The sequence below is a fragment of the Scyliorhinus canicula genome, chromosome 14 (genome assembly GCF_902713615.1).
Source record: "Scyliorhinus canicula chromosome 14, sScyCan1.1, whole genome shotgun sequence".
NCBI lineage: Eukaryota > Metazoa > Chordata > Chondrichthyes > Carcharhiniformes > Scyliorhinidae > Scyliorhinus > Scyliorhinus canicula.
Genome location: NC_052159.1, coordinates 116,649,677 through 116,674,473, shown reverse-complemented (window position 1 = coordinate 116,674,473; position 24,797 = coordinate 116,649,677). Strand labels below are relative to the sequence as shown.

Below are 24,797 nucleotides of genomic sequence, written 5' to 3'. Positions count from 1 at the left end.
TCAAATGCAGATCTTCTATTCAATTTCATACAGTAAGACATTGCATTAGCCAATGAGTGACAGTTTTATTATTCCAGAAATAGCTGCTTAATGGACTGTTCATTGATCTTTCCCTTCATTCTTGAATGCATCTCCATAACCACAATGTTTACAAACAATGCTGCTTTGTTTAACAATCCCTCACCAATCAATGGCAGCTAAGTGTTTCCTGCTGTGAAAAAGGGGAAGTCAAAGCATTTAATTGCTTTTGATGTGGTTAGGACATGTGGATGAGGGCGAGGAAGATGGAGGTGAAGGAGGGAGATATGTAGTGAAGGAAGGAGAACTGGGGGTGAAGTTGCAGGAGACAGGGGTGAAGGAGGCAGAGACTGGGGGTAAGGGAGGGGGAATATGATGGTGAAGTTGGGAGTGGTGAAGCGGGGAGATGAGAGGTAAAGGTGGGGGAGATGGAGTGAAGGTGGGCAGATGTTGTTGAAGGAGGATGAAAGGAGGGTGGAGAAAATGGAGATGGAGAGGGGGAGTCGAGGTGAAGGTGGGGGATGCAGGGGTGAAATAAAGGGAATTGTGGCAAAGTAAAGGGAGTGGGGTGAAGGAAAGGGAGCTTGGGTGAATGTGGGGAAGATGTTGGTTAAGAAGGGAGAGATGGGCAGTAAAGGATGGGAGATGGAGTGAAGGTGAGGGATGTTGTGGTGGAGGAGAGGGAGTTGTGGGTGAAGGAAAGAGGAGATCTGGGTAAAGGTGGGGTCATGGGAGGTGAAGATGGGGCAGATAGGGGTGAAGGATTGGGAGAGGTGGGTGAAGGTGGTGGAGATGGGGGTGGAGTGTGAAGGAGGAGGAGATAGGAGTGAAGGAGGGGGAGATGAGCTGAAGGAGAGGAAGATGGGGGTGAAGGAACAGGAGATGGGGATGAAGGAGAGGGAGTTGGGGGGTGTAGGAGGGAGAGGTGGGGCCCATTCAACTCTGTTTTCCTCCCACCCCTCTGAACAACTGAGGCCTTCACTTTCCCCCACACCCATTCAACAACTTGCCTCCCATATTTTCACCCTGGGATTACCCAAGTTTGAGGCATTAAAGTGGGATCACACTTGGAAAAAGTTTTGGGAACACTGTCCTAGGTTGTAGCCACTGGGGAATCTATATACTTGGGCAATCATGCACTTTTAGCTCCCCAAGAGCATTCCAGGTAATGGAAGAAATGCATAGTCATTTTTTTACTTGATAATGAATCTGGTGAGGGGGCTCTCGTTGTAGGCCTGGTCTGCTGCTGTTCCTGGCAGTAATCATGAGCCAAGAGGATAGGCCTGGTTGCCCAATAACCAGCCTGAAATTTAGTGCCTTGATTGGAATAAATCCAGGATAGAGGATTGTTAAAGGATGAATGAGTCATAACTGTTCCATATGACCTTTACCATAGTCATGGAGAGGGATAGGAACAGACAGTATGAAATGAAAATCGCTTATTGTCACGAGTAGGCTTCAAAGCCCCTAGTCACCACATTCCGGCACCTGTTCAGGGAGGCTGGTATGGGAATTGAACTGTGCTGCTGGACTGCCTTGGTCTGCTTTCAAAACCAGTGATTTAGCCCTGTGCTGTATGGGAAGGTACTTAATTGTGGGAGGGGAAATTATACTGCCATTAGACAGGAGCTGAGGAGCATAAAGTGGGTACAATTGTTCTTAGGGAAATGCATAACAGGAATGTGGGGGTTGTTTAAGGAGCACTTGCTGCGAGTGCTGGATAGTTTTGTCCCACTGAGACGAGGAAGGAATGGTAAGGTGAAGGAGCCTTGGATGACAAGAGAAGTGGAGCTTCTAGTCAAGAGGAAGAAGGAAGCTTAAGTAAGCAAGGATCTGGCAAGGCTCAAGGTAGCCAGGAAGGAACTCAAAAATGGACTGAGGAGAGCTAGAAGGGGGCAGGAAAAAGCCCTGGCGGGAAGGATTAGGGAAAACCCCTAGGCGTTCTACATTTATGTGAGAAATATGAGGATGATTAGAGTGAGAATAGGGCTGATCAGGGATAGTGGAGAGAACTTCAGTATAGAGTCTGAGGAAGTAGGGGAGGCCCTAAATGAATATTTTGCTTCAGTATTCACTGCAAAGAGGGACCTTGTTGCTCATGAGAACAATGTGAACCGGGTTAATTGACTCAAACAGGTTGATATTAAGGAGGATGTGCTGGAAATTTTGAAAAGCATCAGGATATATAAGTCCCCTGGGCCTGATGGGATATACCCAAGGTTACTTCGGGAAGCAAGGGAGGAGATTGCTGCGCTGTTGGCGATGATCTTTACGTCCTCACTCTCCACTGGAGTACTGAATGATTGGAGGGAGGTGAATGTTGTTCCCCTGTTCAAGAAAGGGAAATCCCTGGGAATTACAGACCCATCAGTCTTACATCTGTGGTGATCAAAATATCGGAAAGGATTCTGAGAGATAGGATTTATGATTATTTAGAAAAACATATTTTGATTAACGATAGTCAGCATGGGTTTGTGAGGGGCAGGTCATGCCTCACAAGCCTCATTGAATTCTTTGAGGATGTGACGAGACACATTGATGAAGGTCGGGCAGTGGATGTGGTGTATATGGATTTCAGTGAGGCATCTGATAAGGTTACTCATGATAGGCTTATTCAGAAAGTTTGGGGGAAATTTGGCTGTCTGGATACCGAATTGGCTGGCCGAAAGAAGACAGCGAGTGGTAGTAGATGAAAAGTATTCCGCTGGAGGTCGGTGACCAGTGGTGTCCCACAAGGATCTGTTCTGGGACCTCTGCTCTTTGTGGTTTTAATAAATGACTTGGATGAGGAAGTGGAAGGGTGAGTTAGTAAGTTTGCCAATGACACGAAGATTGGGGGAGTTGTAGATAGTGTTGAGGGTTGTTGCAGGTTACAACAGGACATTGACAGGATGCAGAGCTGGGCTGAGAAGTGGCAGATGGAGTTCAACCTTGATAAATGTGACGTGATTCATTTTGGAAGGTCGAATTTGAATGCTGAATACAGGGTTAAAGGCAGGATTCTTGGAAGTGTGGAGGAACAGAGGGATCTTGGGGTCCACATACATAGATCTATCAAAGTTGCCACCCAGGTTGATAGGGTTGTTAAGAAGGCATGTGTTGGATTTCATTAACAGGGGGATTGAGTTTAGGAGCCGCGAGGTTTTGCTGCAGCTTTATAAAACCCTAGTTAGACCACACTTGGAATATTGTGTCCAGTTCAGGTCCCCTCATTATTGGAAGGATGTGGATGCTTTGGAGAGGGTACAGAGAAGATTTACCAGGATGCTGCCTGGACTGGAGGGCATGTCTTATGAAGAAAGGCTTTTCTCACTACAGCGAAGAAGGAAGAGAGGCGACTTGATAGAGGTGTACAAGGAGATGAGAGGCATGGATAGAGTGGATAGCCAGAGACTTTTCCCCAGGGTAGAAATGGCTGTCACGAGGGGACATCATTTTAAGGTGATTGGAGGAAGGTATAGGGGAGATGTCAGAGGTAGGTTCTTTACACAGAGGGTGGTGGGTGTGTGGAATGCACTGCCAGCAGAGGTGGTGGAGTTAGAGTCATTAGGGCCATTTAAGCGACTCTTCGACAAGCACATGGACATCAGTAAATTGAAGGGGTGTAGGTTAAGTTGACCTAAGATTAGGATAAATGGTCGGCACAACATCGTGGGCTGAAGAGCCTGTACTGTTCTATGTTCTATGCTGCCAGGATAAAGGCACAGATTTGGGTGGTGATGTTGCTTCTGTTCATGGAATAATTCTTGCTTGATAAGCTAACAGGCAAAATGTTTCTCTGGAAGACTAGGATATGAAAAAGAACACATTCTAAAATAAGCATCAAGGGTAATTGTTTCTGTAAACTACTTCATAGGGATGTAATTGAGTTGATTGATAATGTGTTTTTGTTCTCGATTCAGTGTTAGTATTTAAATTTGTAATGAAGTGAGGTCAATGAGGTTGAACTGAAGGAAGGCAATCAGTTGGTGGCTGTCTGGAAAATGGTAAGGAGCATGGGAATGTTGATACAAGGAATGGGAGGGCTGATTTAGGCAAAATGCTGCTCGATGATCTTGGGTGGAAGCTTCAAAAAACAAATGGCAAAGTGTCAGGATCTGGTTTGATACCGGCCTCTTTCTCTACAGTAATACAGCCAAGTTTTCTGACCAGCAGATCTTATGACATTCTGTCAAAAAGAAAATGGGGAGCATGGTTTATGCTGTTAATCTGGCAAGACGGTGTCTGATAGATTCAGCAAGACCGGCTCCAAAGAGATTGAGCGCAATCTTCAAAGGGCACCCCATTCAGCGAGAAGAATAAACTCCCCCCACCACCCCCATGGCCATGAAAGAGTCCCCATCCCACCAGCTTCAGGGTCCCCCCTAGAAGTATCGGGGACACTCTCCCTCCTCTCGCAACCCCCCCCACCGCCGCATTTGTCGCATGCACCTCTCTCCCCTCCCCAACCAAACATCAGGATAGTCCCCAGCCCCTCCCGCAATGGAGGATGGTTACCCCCATGGCAGTGTCCACTTTGATGTGTTATCTGTGCTGGTCTAACATCGACTTCAACTGGATGCAGTAAAACGAGAAACAGACTTCCGACACGGGAGATGGTCCAACACTGTTTTATTGAACCTGTTGATTGCTGTACATAACCTGCTGTGGTCGACACTCTATTAACCTAACTGATAACCTCCTACTAGCTTGACCAGAATAGCTCTCTATCACATGGTGATGATGTTCATTGGCCTGTGCACTGCGACTCTGTCCCAAGCCGTGTTCTGTGAGAGAGAGAGAGCCTTAATGCCCTTATAGTGGCGGTGTCCTGTCTGGTGATTGGTTGTTCTGTCGTGTGTGTTCATTGGTTATCCTGTGTGTCAATCACTGCCTGTCTGCATCTGGATATTATGACATCTTTCCCTTTGAAAATAAATTTTGGAACGTGGCTGTATATGCATGCATAATTATCTACAAGTGGGGAATGAATGAACATATGTACATGGGAAGGTGTCTATCATTCAGGTACAGAGCAAACTGAACAAAGTTTACAAGATTTAAGTTGATAGATTCAGTCTTTGTGGTGTGCGACGAATTCTTGTCGATCGCCGCAGAGGTGGGGGGGGGGGGACGCTGGCACCTGTACAGGCGGGTTGGCTGCCATCTTGGTGGCCTTGTGGACAGGTGGGATCGCTGCCAGATCGGTGGCAAGACATCCAGAGGAGGCATGATGACATGCGGAGAAGTGCGGTCGGGTGATGGGCGACAACAGCTGGGGCTGACCAACCTTCCTCAGGCAGCTGAACGCGAACAACATCGTCTGGAGCCAGCGCAGGCAGATCCGTGGCATGAGCATCATACGTGATCTTTTACTGGTCCCTGGATCACTGCACCTTCTGCAGCATCGTGAGGTGGTCAAGGTCTGGAACATGGATGGCTGGAACAGTCATCCTCAGGTTGCGGTTCATGAGCAACTGCGCCGGAGTGAAACCAGTCGACAGAGGGGTTGCCCTGTATGCCAATAGCGCCAGGTTGAAATCCGAGGCTGAGTCTGCAGCCTTGCACAGCAACCGCTTGACAATATGGACCCCTTTCTCAGTCTTCCCGTTTGATTGCGGGTAATGGGGACTGGATGTGATGTGACGAAAGTGGTAGGATCGTGCAAAGTTGGACCACTCTTGGCTGTAGAAACATGGACCGTTGTCACTCATTACCGTGAGTGGTATCCCATGCCTGGTGTGGTGATATGATCTGCATACTCGTCTGCCATTGGGCCAGAACGTCGGCTTACCATTGGCCCTGGTTGGTCATGTGCCTCTCGACCGATTGGCCGAGAGGCTGAGTTAACCACGCCTCTATTAACGAGGTATAAATGCTCTGACGCCTGACGATCGTCCCTTTCCACTGTAGACGATCGCAGAGCTGTGTTCTAGTCAATTAAAGCCAGACTTTGGTAAATCACTCGCCTCGCGTGCAATCGATGGTACATCAATTTAATTGACTACGACTTTGAAGATGGAGTTCCGCATCAAGCCCGAATGCCTCCGCATCAGCCCGCAAACTCCGAACTCTGCAGAACTTTTCCTCGAAGGGTTCCTAGCATCTACAACCACCCCCCCCACCGGGGCACAGAAGCTGCACGTCCTCCACTCCAGCGTGGGTATTGACGCTTACGCAATAATCAAAGAGGAAACGGATTATGATGACGCTATACAAAAGCTAAAAGGACAATTCATCAAACCGATCAACAGGGTATTCGCTCGACATCTGCTGGCCACCAGAAAGCAGGTCCCCGGTGAGTCTCTAGACCAATACGCCCGGGCCCTCTATGCCCTGGGGAGAGGTTGCGCCTGTGTAGCGGTGTCCGCTACAGAGCACATGGAGCTACTCATCAGAGACGCTTACGTGGCTGGGATGCTGTCTCCCGTGATCCGCCAGCGGATGCTGGAAAGAGACGAACTCAGTTTAACGGAGACGCTGACTCTCTCCGCCTCCCTGGAGGTCGCAGATCTAAGTGCTCGCACCTATGACCCTGGCCAGGCCGCCTCCTGGCACGCTTCCCAACTGTCAACTGCCGCTCCCGACTTCCCTCAGGCTTGTGCCTCGGGGCACCCCGATAAATCCGCGGGGCCCCGCTGCTACTTTTGCGGGTACGCTAAACACCCTCGCTCGCGCTGCCCAGCCCGCTCCGCCCTATGTAAGAGCTGCGGGAAGAAGGGCCACTACTCCACGGTCTGCCAGGCCAAAACGCTGGCTGCAGCGCTTCTGGAAGCTGCACAGCACTCTCCCCCCCTCCCCCAGGCCTCTGCGAACGGCCTGTGTGCCTCCCTCTCTCCCCCAGGGCCCCTCCAGCCGCTCCCGACTCGCGCCCCGCCAGCCGACAAGCGCACCTCCCCGGCCCCTCCAGGCCTCTGCCAGCCCGCCGCGCAGGTTTCTCTCCCCCCGCCCCCGGGCCCCGGCGCCCGACCGGCTCGCCTCTCCGGGCTCTCCCGGTCCCTGCCTGCCCGCAGCGCGACTCTGCTCCCCCCGCCCCCGGACCCCGGCGCCCGACCGGCTCGCCTCTCCGGGCCCCCCGGTCCCTGCCTGCCCGCAGCGCGACTCTGCTCCCCCCGCACCCGGCCTGCGTGCCTTACCTCCTCCCGCAGCTGCTGCACCTAACCGGCGTCCTGGAGCCGGCCTGAGCGTCCCCACAGCTGATGCAACTAACCGGCGTCCTGGAGCCAGCCTGCGCATCCCCACAGCTGATGCACCTAACCGGCGTCCTGGAGCTGGCCTGCGCGTCCCCACAGGTGATGCACCTAACCGGCGTCCTGGAGCCGGCCTGCGCGTCCCCACAGCTGATGCATGTTACTCACCTCCTGGAGCCGGCCTGCGCGTCCCCACAACTGATGCACCTAACCGGCGTCCTGGAGCCGGCCTGCGCGTCCCCACAGCTGATGCACCCGGCTTGCCTCCTGGAGCCGGCCTGCGCGTCCCCACAGCTGATGCACCCGGCTCGCCTCCTGGAGCCGGCCTGCGCGCCTCACCTCATCAGCTCGCAGCACCGGCAACGCTAGCTCCGCCACCAGCGGCCACGAGGGCTTCCTGGGCGCCGCCATCTTGGGGTGCCGACCCCACGTGCGGGTCCTGGGCGCCGCCATCTTGGGGAACAGACCTCACATGTGGATCCTGGCCACTGACTTCCAGATCTGCCACGCAAGGTCCCTCCAGCATCGAATCGGACAGCGACGACGGATTTTCTCCACGGCTCGCGGCCGTTCAACTCGACCAGTCTCATCCACGCACGCTCGCCAAAACGATTACGCTGATCCACCTCAACGGCCACGAGACGGACTGCCTGCTGGACACCGGGAGCACGGAAAGCTTTGTTCACCCTGACACGGTAAGACGCTGCGCGCTCCCTGTCCATCCCGTAACACGCAAAATCGGTTTAGCCTCAGGTTCGCACTCCGTCCACATCACCGGGTGCTGCATCGCGGACCTCACGGTCCAAGGGAAGGTTTTTAAAAATTATAAATTCCTTGTCCTCCCTGACCTTTGCGCACCGGCACTCCTAGGACTGGACTTCCAGTGCAACCTGCAGAGCTTGACCTTTCAATTCGGCGGCCCTATACCCCCCTCACTGTCTGCAGCCTCGCGTCCCTCAAAGTGGACCCTCCCTCCCTGTTTGCTAACCTCACCCCCGATTGCAAACCCGTCGCCACACGGAGCAGACGGTACAGCGCCCAGGACCGATCCTTCATCAGGTCCGAGGTCCAGAGGTTGCTGACGGAAGGGGTCATCGAGGCCAGCAACAGCCCCTGGCGAGCCCAAGTGCTGGTGGTCCGGACGGGGGAGAAAAACCGGATGGTCATCGATTATAGCCAAACCATCAATCGGTTTACGCAACTGGACGCGTATCCTCTTCCCCGTATTTCTACCATGGTAAACGAGATTGCGACATACAAGGTCTTCTCAACTGTGGACCTTAAGTCCGCTTACCACCAGCTCCCCATCCGCACGAGTGACCGACTGTACACCGCGTTCGAGGCTGATGGGCGCCTCTACCACTTCCTTAGGATTCCGCTTGGTGTCACAAATGGGGTCTCGGTCTTCCAACGGGAGATGGACCGAATGGTCGACAAGTACGGATTACAGGCTACCTTCCTGTATCTTGATAATGTCACCATCTGCGGCCACGACCAGCAGGACCATGACGCCAACCTCCAGAAATTCCTCCAAACCGCAAAACTCCTTAACCTCACGTACAATAAGGATAAATGCGTGTTTAGCACCGACCGCCTAGCCATCCTCGGCTACATAGTGCGTAACGGAGTGATAGGCCCCGACCCCGAACGCATGCGCCCCCTGATGGAACTCCCTCTCCCCAATACCCCCAAATCCCTCAAACGCTGCCTGGGGTTTATCGCATACTACGCCCAATGGGTTCCCAACTACGCGGACAAGGCCCGTCCCCTCATGCAAACCACGACCTTCCCGCCGTCGACGGAGGCCTGCCAGGCCTTTAGCCGCATCAAAGTGGACATCGCAAAGGCCACGATGCGCGCCATCGACGAGGCCCTCCCCTTCCAGGTCGAGAGCGACGCATCAGAAGTAGCTCTGGCGGCCACCCTGAACCAAGCGGGCAGACCCGTGGCCTTCTTCTCCAGATCTCCAGGCTTCCGAACTCCTCCACCCCTCTGTGGAAAAGGAAGCCCAGGCCATAGTCGAAGCCGTGCGACATTGGAGGCACTATTTGGCCGGCAGGAGGTTTACCCTCCTCACAGACCAACGGTCAGTAGCCTTCATGTTTGATAATGCACAAAGGGGCAAGATCAAAAATGACAAGATTTTACGGTGGCGGATCGAGTTGTCCACGTACAACTATGATATCTTGTATCGTCCTGGGAAGCTCAATGAGCCTCCTGATGCCCTGTCCCGCGGTACCTGCGCCAGCGCGCAGATAGACCGCCTCCGCTCCCTCCACGCAGACCTCTGCCATCCAGGGGTGACCCGCCTACACCACTTCATTAAGGCCCGCAACCTGCCCTACTCCATCGAGGAAGTCAGGTCAGTAACTCGTGACTGCCACATCTGCGCCGAGTGCAAACCGCACTTCTACCACCCCGAGCGCTCACACCTGATCAAAGCATCCCGCCCCTTCGAACGTCTTAGCATTGACTTCAAGGGGCCCCTTCCCTCTAACAACTGCAACATTTACTTCCTGGCGGTTATCGACGAACACTTCCGCTTCCCCTTCGCCATTCCCTGTCCCGACATGACCACATCGACGGTCATTAAGGCCCTACTCTCCATCTTCTCATTGTTCGGCTACCCGGCGTACATACACAGCGATCGGGGGTCCTCATTTATGAGCGACGAGCTGCGTCAATTCCTGCTCGACAGGGGCATTGCCTCTAGCAGGACGACCAGCTATAACCCTCGGGGTAACGGACAGGTCGAGCGGGAGAATGGTACCATCTGGAAGACCATACTACTGGACCTCCGGTCTTGAAATCTCCCTATTTCCCGATGGCAAGAGGTGATCCCCGATGCACTGCACTCTATCCGCTCACTCCTCTGTACTGCAACTAATCAGACACCTCATGAGCGTCTTCTTGTTTTCCCCAGGAAGTCGTCCTCCGGATCTCCTCTCCCGACGTGGCTGGTGACCCCCGGGCCCATCTTGCTCCGGAAGCATGTGCGGGTGCACAAGTCCAACCCGTTGGTGGAGCATGTCCAGTTACTCCACGCTAACCCGCAGTATGCGTATGTGGAGTACCCCGACGGTCGGCAGGACACGGTCTCCCTCCGGGACCTGGCACCCGCCGGCGTGCGGCCCCCCTCCACCACAGACCCCCCCTCCCCTTTTTCACCCCAGTACCCCACTCAGCTTCCCCATCCCTCATCCATGGCGTCTCCGCAGCCAGCTCAGGTGACGGAGACTACTCGAAGTCTATCGCTCCCGGACTCCACGACATCAGCAGGACCATCAGCCGATCCGACGACAACTCCTCCACTGCGGCGCTCGGCCAGGACGTCAAGGACCACCAAAAGACTGATCGAATCCTTCTAGAGTTCTACAGCCCCATGGACTTTCTTTTTGTAAATATCGTTATGTCTGGGCCAGTGGCAAGCCCCCAAAGTCGATAAGGGTACGGAGAGAAAATTATTCTCCCGACGGCTACTCATATAACCAGTTCTCCCCCCCCCCACCCTGGGTCTCGTTCACCCCCCCCCCCCCCCCCGCCGCCTTCCTTCTCCGTAAGGGGTGAATGTGGTGATATGATCTGCATACTCGTCTGCCATTGGGCCAGAATGTCGGCTTACCATTGGCCCTGGTCGGTCATGTGCCTCTCGACCGATTGGCCGAGAGGCTGAGTTAACCACGCCTCTATTAACGAGGTATAAATGCTCAGACGCCTGACGATCGTCCCTTTCCACTGTAGACGATCGCAGAGCTGTGTTCTAGTCAATTAAAGCCAGACTTTGGTAAATCACTCGCCTCGCGTGCAATCGATGGTACATCACCTGGCAAACGTCTCTTTGCAGGCTTTGATGACAGACTTGGACATTGATGCACGATCAACTGAACAAAGACTAGAGTTAGATACAACTGAGGCTTTATTGCTCTAAGATGTGTGGCCTCCCACAGCAGCTGGTGAAATGGCTGCTCTATGTAGGACACAGATATTTATACTCCGCCTACTGGGCCGAGCCAGCAGGCAGGGACTCCCGGCGAACCTTTCGTACAGGTCCTACTATACATCACCTAATAAAGGTGTAACAGTGGTTTATCACATTCACCCCCTGTTAAAATTGAGTCCGGCGAAGGTGGTGGAGAACTATATACAACAATGAATTTATATTTACAATATTTGAGAGCAAAAAAAAATTATTTTGAAGTCCAGTGGACCAGTTAGAGGTTTAACCGGTTCGTGGCCTTAATGTTCCGCTGGGAGTGACGTAGTGGTGGCGGCGATGGCGATGCTGGTCTGATGTTCGGTGAATCCGGGAGCGTGCCAAAATCCTCTTCATCCTCGGGCGTGGGCAGGGGAAGGATGGATGGTCGTGGTGGGGTTGATGGTGGGAGCACCGGGGTAGGGGAGGGTGCCGCTGGCCTGGAGGGGTGTGTATGTGTGGAACCTGCTGGTGCCAGGTTCCATGTGTGGAACCTGCTGGGACTACCGGCGAACCTGTAGTACAGGTCCTACCATACATCACCTAATAAAGGTGTAACAGTGGTTTACCACAGATGTGAGGTCTGACAGTTTCACCACTTCCGGGTAGCTGGAGAATAGTCAACCAGGAGCACGTAATCACACACATTGGCACAAAGAAGTCTATCCCCACCTTGGACCATGGAGAGGTCACGATCTCGTGCTGTTGCAACGTTGCCTTGGGTTGAGCTGGTTGAAACTTCTGGCATGTTGTGCAGTTGAGGACTGTGTTGGCAAAGTCCTGGCTGATGCCAGGCCAGTAAACTGCCTGCCAAGCTCTGCGTTGACATTTCTTGACCCCCAGGCGACCCTCATGGATCTGTCTGAGCACCATGTTTTGCATGCTTTGGGGTATGACGATTCTATCTAGTTTAAGAAGGATCCCCTCAACAACCATCAGCTCGTCCTTAACGTTGAAGAACTGGGGGCACTGCCCCTTTTGCCAGCTATGGGCGAGGTGCTTCATCATGCGCTGCAGTAGGGGATCTTTGGCAGTTTCTTCGCGTATTTGTATAACTCATTCATCAGTGGCTGGGAGGTTGCTGGCACACAGCTGCACCTATACTTCAATGTGGCAAATGAAGTCGCCCTGTTCACACGGCGTGGTGATAGATCGGGACAGGGAATCCGCGACGATCAGCTCCTTACCTGGTGTGTAGGCGAGTTCAAAATCATATCGGCGGAGACGAAGAAGAATTCGCTGCAGCCGAGGTGTCATGTCATTTAAATCCTTTTGGATTATGTGGACGAAAGGCCTGTGGTCTGTTTCCACCGTGAACTTTGGCAGGCCGTATACGTAGTCATGAAACTTGACTATTCCTGTCAGGAGACCCAAGCACTCTTTTTCGATCTGGGAATACCGTTGTTCGGTCGGAGTCATGGCCCTGGAGGCGTATGCCACTGGAGCTCACGACGAGGAGTCGTCTCGCTGGAGGAGCACCACCCCAATGCTGTCCTAGCTTGCGTCTGTGGATATCTTGGTATCCTTGGTTGGGTCAAAGAATGCCAGTACTGGGGCTGTGGTGAGATTCGCCTTCAGCTCAAGCCACTCCACTTGATGTGCGGGAAGCCACTGGAACACTGTCGACTTTTGTATGAGATGCCGGAGGACTGTGGTGTGGGATGCCATGTTGGGAATGAATTTCCCGAGAAAATTCACCACCCCAAGGAAACGGAGGACCGCCTTTTTGTCCTCTGGGGTCTTCATGGCATTGATTGCCAGCACCATGTCAGCGTCAGGTTGCACACCCTGCTGTGAAATGTGGTCACCCAGAAACTTGACAGCGGACCTACCAAATGAGCATTTGGCCCTGTTGAGCTGGAGGCTGTTTTCATGTATTCTCTGGAAAACTTGTTTGAGGCGAGTGATGTGATCCTCAGCGTCGTGGACCAGATGATCACGTCGTCCACATAGACTCGCCATCCCTCGATGCCCTCCATCATTTGCTCCATTACGCGATGAAATACTTTGGAAGCTGATATGATACCAAAAGGCATGCGGTTGTAGCAATACCTGCCGAACGGAGTGTTAAACGTGCACAGCTTCCAACTGGACTCGTCCAGCTGTATCTGCCAGAACCCATGGGAGGCGGCCAGCTTGGTAAAGAATTTGACATGAGCCATCTCACAGGTTAACTCTTCATGCTTTGGGATCGGGTAGTGCTCGCATATGATGTTGCGATTCAGGTCTTTGGGATCAATGCAAATGCGGAGTTCACCAGGGTTCTTGACGTAGACCATGGAGCTGACCCAGTCTGTTGCTTCTGTGACCTTTGAGATAATACCCTGGTCTTGGGAGCTCTCGTAGCTGCGTTTTCAGACGATCCTTGAGAGGAGCCGGCACCTGGCGTGGTGCATGGATGACTGGGATGGCATTCGGTTTGAGCAATATCTTGTAACGATATAGGAGCATGCCCATTCCATCAAACACACTGTGGTATTGCGTGAGAATGTCGTCTATCTCAGCCTGGAGATTTACACTGGGTGAGGCAGTCGCCGGTGTCGAGGACATGGCATGGACGCGCTGGACCAGATTTAGGAGTTTGCATGCGCGAGCACTGAGCAGGGATGTTTTGTCAGGCCAGACGATCTTGAATCTTAACTTCACTTTGATTGCCTTGTGAGATACACCTAGCTGACACGATCCACTGGCAGCTATGGCATTGCCATTGTAGTCAAGGATCTGGCAGGCTGGTGGAAGAATGCTAGGTTGGTCTCGGATGCTGTCGAGGTCCGACTGTGATATAGAATAGAATAGAATAGAATAGAATAGAACAGTACAGCACAGAACAGGCCCTTCGGCCCTCAATGTTGTGCCGAGCCATGATCACCCTACTCAAACCCACGTATCCACCCTATACCCGTAACCCAACAACCCCCCCCTTAACTTTACTTTTATTAGGACACTACGGGCAATTTAGCATGGCCAATCCACCTAACCCGCACATCTTTGGACTGTGGGAGGAAACCGGAGCACCCGGAGGAAACCCACGCACACAGGGGGAGGACGTGCAGACTCCACACAGACAGTGACCCAGCCGGGAATCGAACCTGGGACCCTGGAGCTGTGAAGCATTTATGCTAACCACCATGCTACCCTGCTGCCCCTAAAGGGGTGTAAATATGGGGTTTGCAGATGCGCCAGTGTCCAATTTAAATCGGATGCGAGACTGGTTAACCGTGATGACAGCACACCACTCGTCGTCATGATCCACAGTGAGGATTGAAAGGCAGTTTGCAGACAAGGTCGATGCCAGCTCGCCCAACCGTATGGAGACTCGAGGCAGTCAGCATCGGGGTCCGTTGGGCTGTCGAGATCCGAATCCTGCATGCCTTGTTGTACACAGCGGACACGTCTGCACTGCAGCCGGAATCGCTGGCTGTTGGTCGGTGAAGCGGACCTGCCGCGTAATGCCCAGGCTTTCCACACTGTAGACATCGCTGTCCTTTGGCTGGACATTGCCGCTTTAAATGGGTGGAGCCACAATTTGGACATGTCACGACGCTGACGTCAGCGCGTTCCGTGCGCCATCGCGCATGCGCAGTGCGGTCGGCTGACGATCGCACATGCTCATCGGGGTCTTCGGCCTCGTCGTCCACCCGGTCGTGGCACGCATGCGTAGGGACCCGGGAAAAGCGCGCAAAACGGCCACTCTCCTCTATGCTCAGGCCTTGCATTTTTGCGATGGCCTGCACCCTTTCTGCCTCGTGGGAGACTAGTTTTGCATTTTCTGCTGCCCTGATGCGGGAGTAACGATTCATGGCATGCTTATGGACAACGCATGTTTCGATGGCGACGGAGAGGGTCAACTGTTTGATTTTGAGGATCTGCTCCCGCAGGGAGTCGGACTGCACACCGAAAAAGATCTGATCCCGGATCATGGAATCAGCCGTCGAGTCATAATTACATGACTGCGCTAGGATGCGGAGATGGGTCAAGAAAGACTGAAAAGGTTCATCCTTACCCTGAAGCCTCTGTTAGACGATGTACCGTTCAAAGCTCTCATTCACCTCAGTCAGTGGATATTATGACATTGCTCCCCGGTGCCAGGGGGCAGTGCTCAGCCTCGGGCCTGAACTCTGGGGACTCCAGGCACCTCCGCACCATTGGCATGATCGTCACGACTGGTTTTTATTTTGAAAACCAGTAGCGATTCGCCATGGTTTGATGTCGTGCCACCTGGTTGGGGAAGCATTCTAAGGGGTCGGACGATATGGTGAAAGCTGTTTAATTATAACTAAATGAATGTAAATTTATGTCACCGGTGGAAAGGGCTTCAGACCGAGATATCGCTGGCACAAATCCCGTTTTGGCCCCCTCAGGAGATTTAGTGGCCTAAATCTGCACCCTTGGCTAATAGGCCAGAAAAATCACACCCCTTCTCTTTGAGAGCTCTTGGTCACTGCGTCTCCTTATCTTCCTCTCTCTGCAACACTGCTCCTCATGATTGTCTGGCTACCCAGGTAAAATAAGGGCTGCTCCTTTATGAAGTAGTGCAGCCTTTTGTTATTCGTTCATGTGGGCATTACTGGCTAGGCCAGCATTTATTGATTGGCTGTTCCTCATGGCAAATTGAAAACTGAGAGATGTGCTGGTGTCACCTGCTGCAGTCATAAAGAGTACAGTGGGTACAGTCCTGTGTCCTTCTCGCCTGGAAGTTATACCTCCTCTATTATCATCCTTGCTTTTCCTCATTCTCCAGATGAGTAATTAGTTAATCTGTGTTGATAATATTGATTGAGGGTAGAATGTTGTGGCGAGAGCACTGGGAGAACTTTGTTTTCCTTCAAATAATGCTATGGATCTTTTCCACAGTGAACAGGTCTTATAATAATAACAACCTTTATTAGTGTCACCAGTAGGCTTACATTAACACTGCAATGATGTTACTGTGAAAATCCCCTCGTTACCACACTCCGGCACCTGTTCGGATACACTGAATGTTCAGAATGTCCAATTCACTTAATTTGTGGGAGGAATCCAGAGAACCCAGAGGAAACACATGCAGACACGGGGAGAATGTGCAGACTCCGCACAGACAGTGACCCAAGCCGGGAATCGGTCCCTGACGCTGTTAAGCAACCAGGCTGCCCATATTCAATCAGTGTAGTACATCCTTAGCACTGTATTGAAATATCAACCTAGGAGTCTTGTCATTTATGCATTTAAATTTTCTAGTCAAATGACCAGACCTGCAAAGGTGCATTTGCCTACACTGCAGTTATGAAATACACGACCAAACAGTGAGTGAATAAGGATGTTTCACTGCTGATGTTGGTAAGACACTTTTCAAGTATCACCAGAATTTTTGCTTGCATTGAGAAAGCAAATCCGTGGCATGTTTATGGTGTATGATATGCTATTTATCACAAGTGAAAGTTTTATTTGCCCTACCCAGACTAGCTTATGTTTCATAAAATATTTCCGAGACTGTTTTGTGGAGCAAGAAATCTAGTAATCATTCTTGAATTTCATCAATAGATATAGATATAGAACAGTACAGCACAGAACAGGCCCTTCGGCCCTCGATGTTGTGCCGAGCAATGATCACCCTACTCAAACCCACGTATCCACCCTATACCCATAACCTTACTTTTTTTAGGACACTACGGGCAATTTAGCATGGCCAATCCACCTAACCCGCACATCTTTGGACTGTGGGAGGAAACCGGAGCACCCGGAGGAAACCCACGCACACACGGGGAGGACGTGCAGACTCCGCACAGACAGTGACCCAGCCGGGAATCGAACCTGGGACCCTGGAGCTGTGAAGCATTTATGCTAACCACCATGCTACCCTGCTGCCCTAATAGAACTAATGACTTCTTCAAATTTAAAATCTTAATTAACTATATGTGACTAATCGCTCATTTCTGTAAACTCACCTTTCCTGCGTAATGCATGATAGTGAAGACTGAACCTTGATCCCTTGATGAAATGTTCCCATTTCCATCCTTTGTAGACATGTAAACAGTATGTGTGTGAGCTGTTTCCAAATGGGACTGCAGCCGTTTTCTGAGGTTTTGTTCCATTGATCGAAGTGTCTGGCTTTCTTCATCTAGCATTGACAATAAGCCGGTCGGTTCCTGAAACGGTAAAGTAATCCAATGGATAAATTAGCAATGTAGCTGGCTTCTTAAATGGGTGATAACCATTTGGTTGGGTTGAGCAGAATTAAATTGTAAACCTATTATAAACTTCATGTTATCAAGCTGCTGTAAACTTTTGCCTGCAAATGATCATTTGCTTTACATTAAAACCAAGATAGATTCAATAATTAAAAGCAGACCACATTATACAGAACTTAATCCAAAAACACGAAGCAGACCTAGAATTGTAATGGTAACTGTGCCTGAAGAATGTTTCGTGGAGGGACTTCAAACATGGCTGTAGAGTTTAACTGATATAGGACTGGGTTTGCCGATTCCCTAGGCACCTGTCACTAGGCGGGCCACCTGTTACTAGGCGGTGCACCGCTCACTGGCAGTGGGATTCTCTACTTTCGCCGCTTGTCAATGGGATTTCCCATTGAAGCCATGCCACGCTGCCAGAAAACCTGCGGGTGAGGGTATACTGCTGGCAGGAACAAAGAATTCCAACAGCTGGATTATTTCTGACCATGAGGTCCTAATTTCTCACTGAACAAGGAAACTATCAAGCATCATAAATCAGCCAAATTTCAAATTAGTTGCATGATCATTTCATTCAATTAATGTCTTAATCAGTGTCACAAGTAGGCTTACATTAACACTGCAATGAAGTTACTGTGATAATCCCCTCGTCACCGCACTATGGCACCTGTTCTAGGGCACTGAGGGAGAATTCAGAATGTCCAATTCACCTCATGCCACCTCTTTCGGGACTTGTGGAAGGAACCTGGAGCACCCGGAGGAAACCCACGCAGACACAGAGAGAATCTGCAGACTCCACACAGGCAGTGACCCAAGCTGGGAATCAAACCCGTGTCCCTGGCACTGTGAAGCAACAGTGCTAACCACTGTGCTATCGTGCCGCCCATATGTTGAGAGTGCATTGTTCAAAATGTGTTATGTTTTAAATTTTCAACAGGTAGAGAATAATCATGTGCGTGGGTATTATGATACATATGATTCCCGTAACAGCCTCCCCGAACATGCGCCGGAATGTGGCGACTAGAGGCTTAATTTGAAGCCTACTTGTGACAATAAGCGATTTTCAGTTCAAAATGGAGTAAGTGGTGTGTTGGTGGGATATGGTTGGGGGGGGGGGGGGGGGGGGGGGGGTGGTGGAGGGTTTGTGGGGAAGGCAGTGAACCTTTTCCTGTTCTCACTCTTCTGTTACAAATGCAGAGTGTAACCCTAAGTGATCTGAATTGGGCCATTCTAGCAATGATTTTTCTTTCCTCTACATTCTTCGTTCTGGGCAACACCAGTATATCCTAATAGCTCAATACCTGGCTTGGCCCAGAAACACTGGGATTTTGTGTTCCAGGGAATTAATGTAGCCGAGAGGCATTCCCAGCTGAGGCCTACACCATTGTCTGAGCCTTGTGACAACTAGCAGGGCACAATACAGCAACTTTGCTGCAGGTCTGAGAGGCCTACACCTGTGATTTTGGCACTTGGGCAGAAATCACTCATCTACAGCAACTTCCTTTATTCTGGTGGTCACAGGGACTCCATATTTTCCCTCTCCTCTGTTCCATTGAGTTCCTGGTGATAACCTCAAACCTAATATTCTCCTGGCATCACTGAAAATTGGCATCCAATGGCATGGGAGAAAAAGTAGGTCACCAGAAATATCGCCATCATTTATCTTTGGGCGACTGACCAGCCAGCTTGTCCAGGTCCAGTTACAATTACTTTGGGTCAATCAATTTGTCGAATAAGATAAAAGGGGCCACAGATCTGGCAGAATAGGCCTCTGCCTCTTCTTTCTGACCTTGTTTATTCATTAATTTTTCAGCATTGATATTCAGCAAAATAGAAATACGGAAGATAGTCACCAACGGATCAAATAAAGAATCTGGAGGAATTGATTTACAGAGAGAGTGATGAAAATGTGCGACTCGGGGCCTTCCGGTGGCGGCCATGGAGGGGTAGGTCGCACATTTGGTAGCTCCCGCCTGTAACGGACTTTTGGACCTTTTCCCCCCGTTTTTTTGGGGGATTTTATGGGATAAAGGAGTGAGACAGTAAGGAGTAATCGCCCTCCGATGTATGGAGAATTGGACCAGAAGTGGCCGTGTGAGACGACAAAGTCCTATAAGGGAGGCAAGGGCCGCGGGGCACAGTGGTCGACGGAGCAGCTGATGAAGTTTTTCGAGGATTGCTTCACCAAGCTTAAGAAGGACACGCTGGAACCGATTAAGGCTTCGATTGATCAAGTGGTTCAGAATCAGGAAGTGGTTCAGAACCACGGAAGAACGATCGAGGAAGTTGAACAAAAGTTGTCCGAGCACGAGTATATAACTGTGCTGGAAAGCAAAGTGGGGATGATGAACGACCGCCAGAAAAGAATGCAGGAGAAGCTGGAGGACCTGAAGAATAGGTCCAGGAGGCAGAATCTCAAAATTGTTAGCCTCCCTGAAGGCAGAGATGGATCGGATGCGAGGGCCTGTGTGACAGACATGTTGGAGAAGTTGATGGGGGCTGGGGAGTTCCCTCAGCCCCTGGAATTGGACAGAGCGCACAGAGCCGTCGCTAGGAAGCACAGAGTGAACGAACCGCCGAGGGCCATGGTGGTACGTTTTCAAAGTTTCATGGACAAGGAACACATTTTGCGGTGGGCCAAGAAACAACGGTGCACCAACTGGGAGAGCTGTGAGTTGCGCATTTATCAGGGCCTGGGAGTGGATTTGGCCAAGAGGCGAGCTGGGTTCAATCGAGCAAAAACTACCCTCTTTAAGAAGGGGGCGAAGTTCGGGATGCTGTACCCAGCCCGCCTGTGGGTCACACATGAAGAACAGGACTTCTACTTTGAAACGCCAGACGAAGTATGGACCTTTATTAAAGAAATGAAGCTGGAGGCGAATTAAAAGACACTTAGCCTTGGAGAGGTATTGTGCAGCGATTTGTCATGCTGGATTGTGAAAAAATAAGTAGCTGTATGTGAAATAATGGGCTGTGTGGATGGTTAAATGTTGGTCTGTCTTGCAGGGACCTTATTAGAGGGGGGGATGGGCTTTGAATTTAGTTCTGATTTTTGAGTGACTATTTTTTTCTAAAGTGATTGTTTCTTCACTGATTTTTTTCTGTTGTTTGTTTACTGGGGAATGTGATGCTTTTAAAATGTTTATTCATGTGGGGGGGGGGGGGGGGAGAGAGAAGAGTACAATAGGGAGACAGACTGCTTGGTGCCAGGGACGGGAGCTATCGAGTTAGAATGGGTCAGCTGACTCTCGGAAGCACAGTGGGGGACGGGGGGACGGGGACAGGTGTTAAGCTGGAGCTTGACTTGGGGGTTGAGTTTTTAGTGTTGTTGCTAGGGGGGCAGGGAGGGGGGAGCTGCTTTGCTGACAGGGGAGGAACTGTTACTCGGGGACAAATGGGAGGTCAGGAATGGCGACAGCCCGAGTGGGTACTCGAGGAAGCGGAGGGCGCGAGCTCGAGGCTGGCCTAAAAAGGGTGATGACTAGTCGGCAGGGGGAGGGGGGGTTGGAAACCCCCCGTCCAGGCTGATCACATGGAATGTGAGAGGACTGAATGGGCCGGTCAAGAGGGCTCGCGTGTTAGCGCATTTGCGGGAACTGAAGGCAGATGTGGCAATGCTACAAGAGACACACCTAAAGGTTACAGACCAGACGAGATTGAGGAAGGGGTGGGTTAGCCAAGTGTTCCACTCAGGACTGGACTCAAAGACCAGGGGGGTAGCGATTTTGATCAGCAAACGTGTGGCATTCGAGGCTGGGAAAATCGTGTCAGACAAGGGGGGTAGGTACATAATGGTGAGTGGGAAGCTGGAAGGGGTGTGAGTCGTACTTGTGAACATATATGCTCCAAATTGGGACGACGTGGAATTTATGAGGCGGGTGTTAGATAAGATCCCAGATTTAGAGTCACATAACCTGATCATGGGAGGAGACTTCAACACAGTCATTGATCCGGAATTGGACTGGACAAAATCCAGGACAGGGAGGAGGCCGGATGCGGCAAAGGAATTGAAGTGTTTTATGGAACAGATGGGGGAGTAGACCCATGGAGGTTTGCACGGCCAAGAACGAACGAGTTTGCCTTTTTTTCACATGTCCACAAGGTATGAAATGAAATTAAATGAAAATCGCTTATTGTCACAAGTAGGCTTCAATGAAGTTACTGTGAAAAGCCCCTAGTCGCCACATTCCGGCGCCTGTCCGGGGAGGCTGGTACGGGAATCGAACCGTGCTGCTGGCCTGCTTGGTCTGCTTTATAAGCCAGCGATTTAGCCTTGTGAGTACTCTCGCATCGACTTTTTTGTTCTGAGCAGGGCACTAATACCAAAGGTGGTGGATACTGAGTATTCGGCAATTGCAGTGTTGGATCATGCCCCGCACTTGGTGGATCTACGGGTTAGTGTGGAGAGAGGGCTACGCCCGCTGTGGAGACTGGATATGGGGTTGCTAGCAGACGAGGCGGTCTGTGGGCGGGTTAACAAGTCCATCCAGAACTACCTGGAAACAAATGATACGGGGGAGTCTCTGCAGTGACGGTCTGGGAAGCTTTGAAGGCAATGGTCAGAGGGGAATTAATCTCGATACGGGCCCACAGAGAAAAGGTGAAACGGGCTGAGAGGGATAGATTAGTAGAGGAAATACTCCAGGTGGACAGGAGATTCTCGGAGGCCCTGGACGCAGGGCTACTGAGGGAGCGGCGGAAGTTACAGGTGGAGTTTGGGCTGTTGACCACAGGTAATGCAGTGGAACAGTAGAGGAAGGCAAGGGTCTATGAGTACAGGGAAAAAGCAAGTAGAATGTTGGCGCACCAGCTCAGGAAAAGAGAGGTGGCCAGGGAGATAGGTAAAGTAAAGAGTAGAGATGGTAATACTGGACCCAGCAGGGGTGAATGAGGTGTTCAAGGACTTTTATAGTAAATTATATGAGTCGGAACCCCCGGCTGGGGTGGAGGGGATAAGGCAATTTCTGGATCAGTTGAGGTTCCCGAGGGTAGAGGAGGACCTGGTGGAGGGGCTAGAAGCCCCAATTGAGATTGAGGAAATAATCAACGGGCTGAAGGGCATGCAGTCGGCAAGGCCTCGGGGCCTGACGGCTACCCGGTGGAATTCTATAAGAAGTTTTCAGAGATATTGAGCCCACTGCTGGTGAGGACATTTAACAAAGCAAGAGAGAAGGGAGTTCTCCCCCCAACAATGTCACAGGCCTCAATTTCATTGATCTTGAAACAGGAGAAGGATGCAGGTCATACAGGCCGATTTCTCTACTGAATGTGGATGGCAAACTGCTGGCTAAGATACTGGCCACAAGGACAGAGGACTGTGTCCCAGGGTGATAGGAGAAGAACAGAAGGGATTTGTTAAGGGCAGGCAACTCAAGGCCAATGTTCGAAGTCTACAAAATGTTATTATGATGCCCTCACAAGGAAAGGAGGCGGAGGTGGTGGTAGCGATGGATGCGGAAAAGGCTTTTGATTGGGTGGAGTGGAATTACCTGTGGGAGGCGCTGGGAAGGTTTGGGTTTGGTGAGGGCTTTATTGACTGGGTGCGGTTGCTCTATCAGGCACCAGTAGTGAGTGTGCGTACGAACCAACAGAGGTCGGGGTATTTTGAACTACACCCTCTCCCTCTCCCCTTTACTGTTGCTCTGGCCATAGGCGTTATGTTATAAAGTGAATGTGGGGGGGGGGGGGGGGGGGGAGAGAGAGAGAGAGAGAGAGAGAGAAGAGACTGGGAGAGCTGCCACTTAGAATGGTAGGGAAGAGCTTTCGCTATCTGGGAATCCAGGTGGCACAGAAATGGGAGGTACTACACAAATTAAACCTAACCCGGTTGGTAGAACAAATGGAAGGGAACTTTAAGAGATGGGACATGCTCCCGCTATCACTGGTGGGGAGGGTACAGACCGTGAAAATGACGGTCCTCCCCAGATGTCTGTTTGTCTTTCAGTGCCTCCCCATCTTCATCCCCAAGGCCTTTTTCAAGCGGGTGAATAAGGTTATTTTGGGCTTTGTGTGGGCGAGTAAAACCCAGCGAGTGAAGAACGTGTTGCTGGAGTGCAGTCGCGGGGAGGGTGGGTTGGTGCTGCCGAACTTCTGCAATTACTACTGGGCGGCTAATATAGCCATGATCAGGAAGTGGGTAGTGGGGGAGGGGTCGGCATGGGAGCAGATGGAGGCGGTGTCATGTAAAGACACCAGTCTGGCAGCTTTGGTAACGACACCTCTGCCATTCTCGCCGGCCCGATACTCCACAAATCCGGTGGTAGTGGTGGTTCTGAGGATCTGGGTGCAGTGGAGGAGATATAAGAGAGTGGAGGGAGCATCGATTTGGACCCCAATTTACAACAACCACAGGTTTGTACCGGGTAAGCTAGATGGCAGGTTCCAGAGTTGGCAGAGGGCAGGAATTAGAAGGATGGGGATCTATTTATAGATGGGAGCTTTCCCAGCTTGAAAGCTTTGGAGGATAAATTTAAATTGCCAGCAGGGAATGGTTTTAGGTATTTGCAGGTGCGCGACTTCCTGAGAAGTCCGCCACAGGGGATACAGGATAGAGTTGTCTCCAGTACCTGGGTGGGAGAGGGGAAGGTATCGGATATTTACCAGGAGCTTTCGGAGGCGAGGGAAACTCCGGTGGAGGAGCTTAAGGGCAAGTGGGAGGACGAGCTAGGAGGAGAGATAGAGGCAGGTCTATGGGCGGATGCCCTAAGCAGGGTTAATACCTCCACATCGTGTGCCAGGCTTAGCCTGATACAATTTAAGGTAGTCCACCGGGCACACATGACAATGGCTAGGATGAGCAAGTTTATCGGGGTAGAGGACAGGTGTGCGACGTGCGCGGGAAGCCCAGCAAATCATGACCACATGTTTTGTGCATGCCCGAAGCTTAGAGGGTTTTGACAGGGTTTTGCTGAGGCACCGGTGGTGCCGAGTCCGGAGGTAGCGATCTTTGGAGTGTCAGAAGATCCGGGGGTTCAGGGGGCGAAAGAGGCCAATGTCCTGGTCTTTGTCTCTTTGATTGAGGCCTACAAAAAAATGAGAGGTATGGACAGGGTGGATAGCAACAAGCTTTTCCCAAGAGTGGAGGTGTCAGTTACAATGGGACACGATTTCAAGGTGAGAGGGGGAAAGTTTAAGGGAGATGTGCGTGGAAAGTTTTTTACGCAGAGGGTGGTGGGTGCCTGGAACGCTTTACCAGCGGAGGTGGTAGAGGCGGGCACGACAGCATCATTAAGAGGCATCTAGACAGATATATGAACGGGCAGCGAACAGAGGGAAGTAGACCTTGGAAAATAGGAGACAGGTTTAGATAAAGGATTTGGATTGGCGCAGACTGGGAGGGCCGAAGGGCCAGTTCCTGTGCTGTAATTTTCTTTGTTCTTTGGTAGCCCGGAGACGGATCTTATTAATGTGGAGGGACTTGAAGCATCCCGAGTGTAGAGACCTGGGTTAGCGACATGGCTGGGTTTC

At 51.3% G+C, this 24,797-nt stretch overlaps 1 protein-coding gene across 1 annotated transcript in view; it reads right to left on the bottom strand.

The window, feature by feature from the left end:
* Positions 1-24,797, bottom strand: part of myo16 (myosin XVI) — a 650,273-nt gene that overhangs the window by 184,964 nt on the left and 440,512 nt on the right. The window contains 1 exon segment of the mRNA XM_038818242.1: positions 17,085-17,285. Within this exon segment, the coding sequence (XP_038674170.1) occupies positions 17,085-17,285 (201 nt within the window).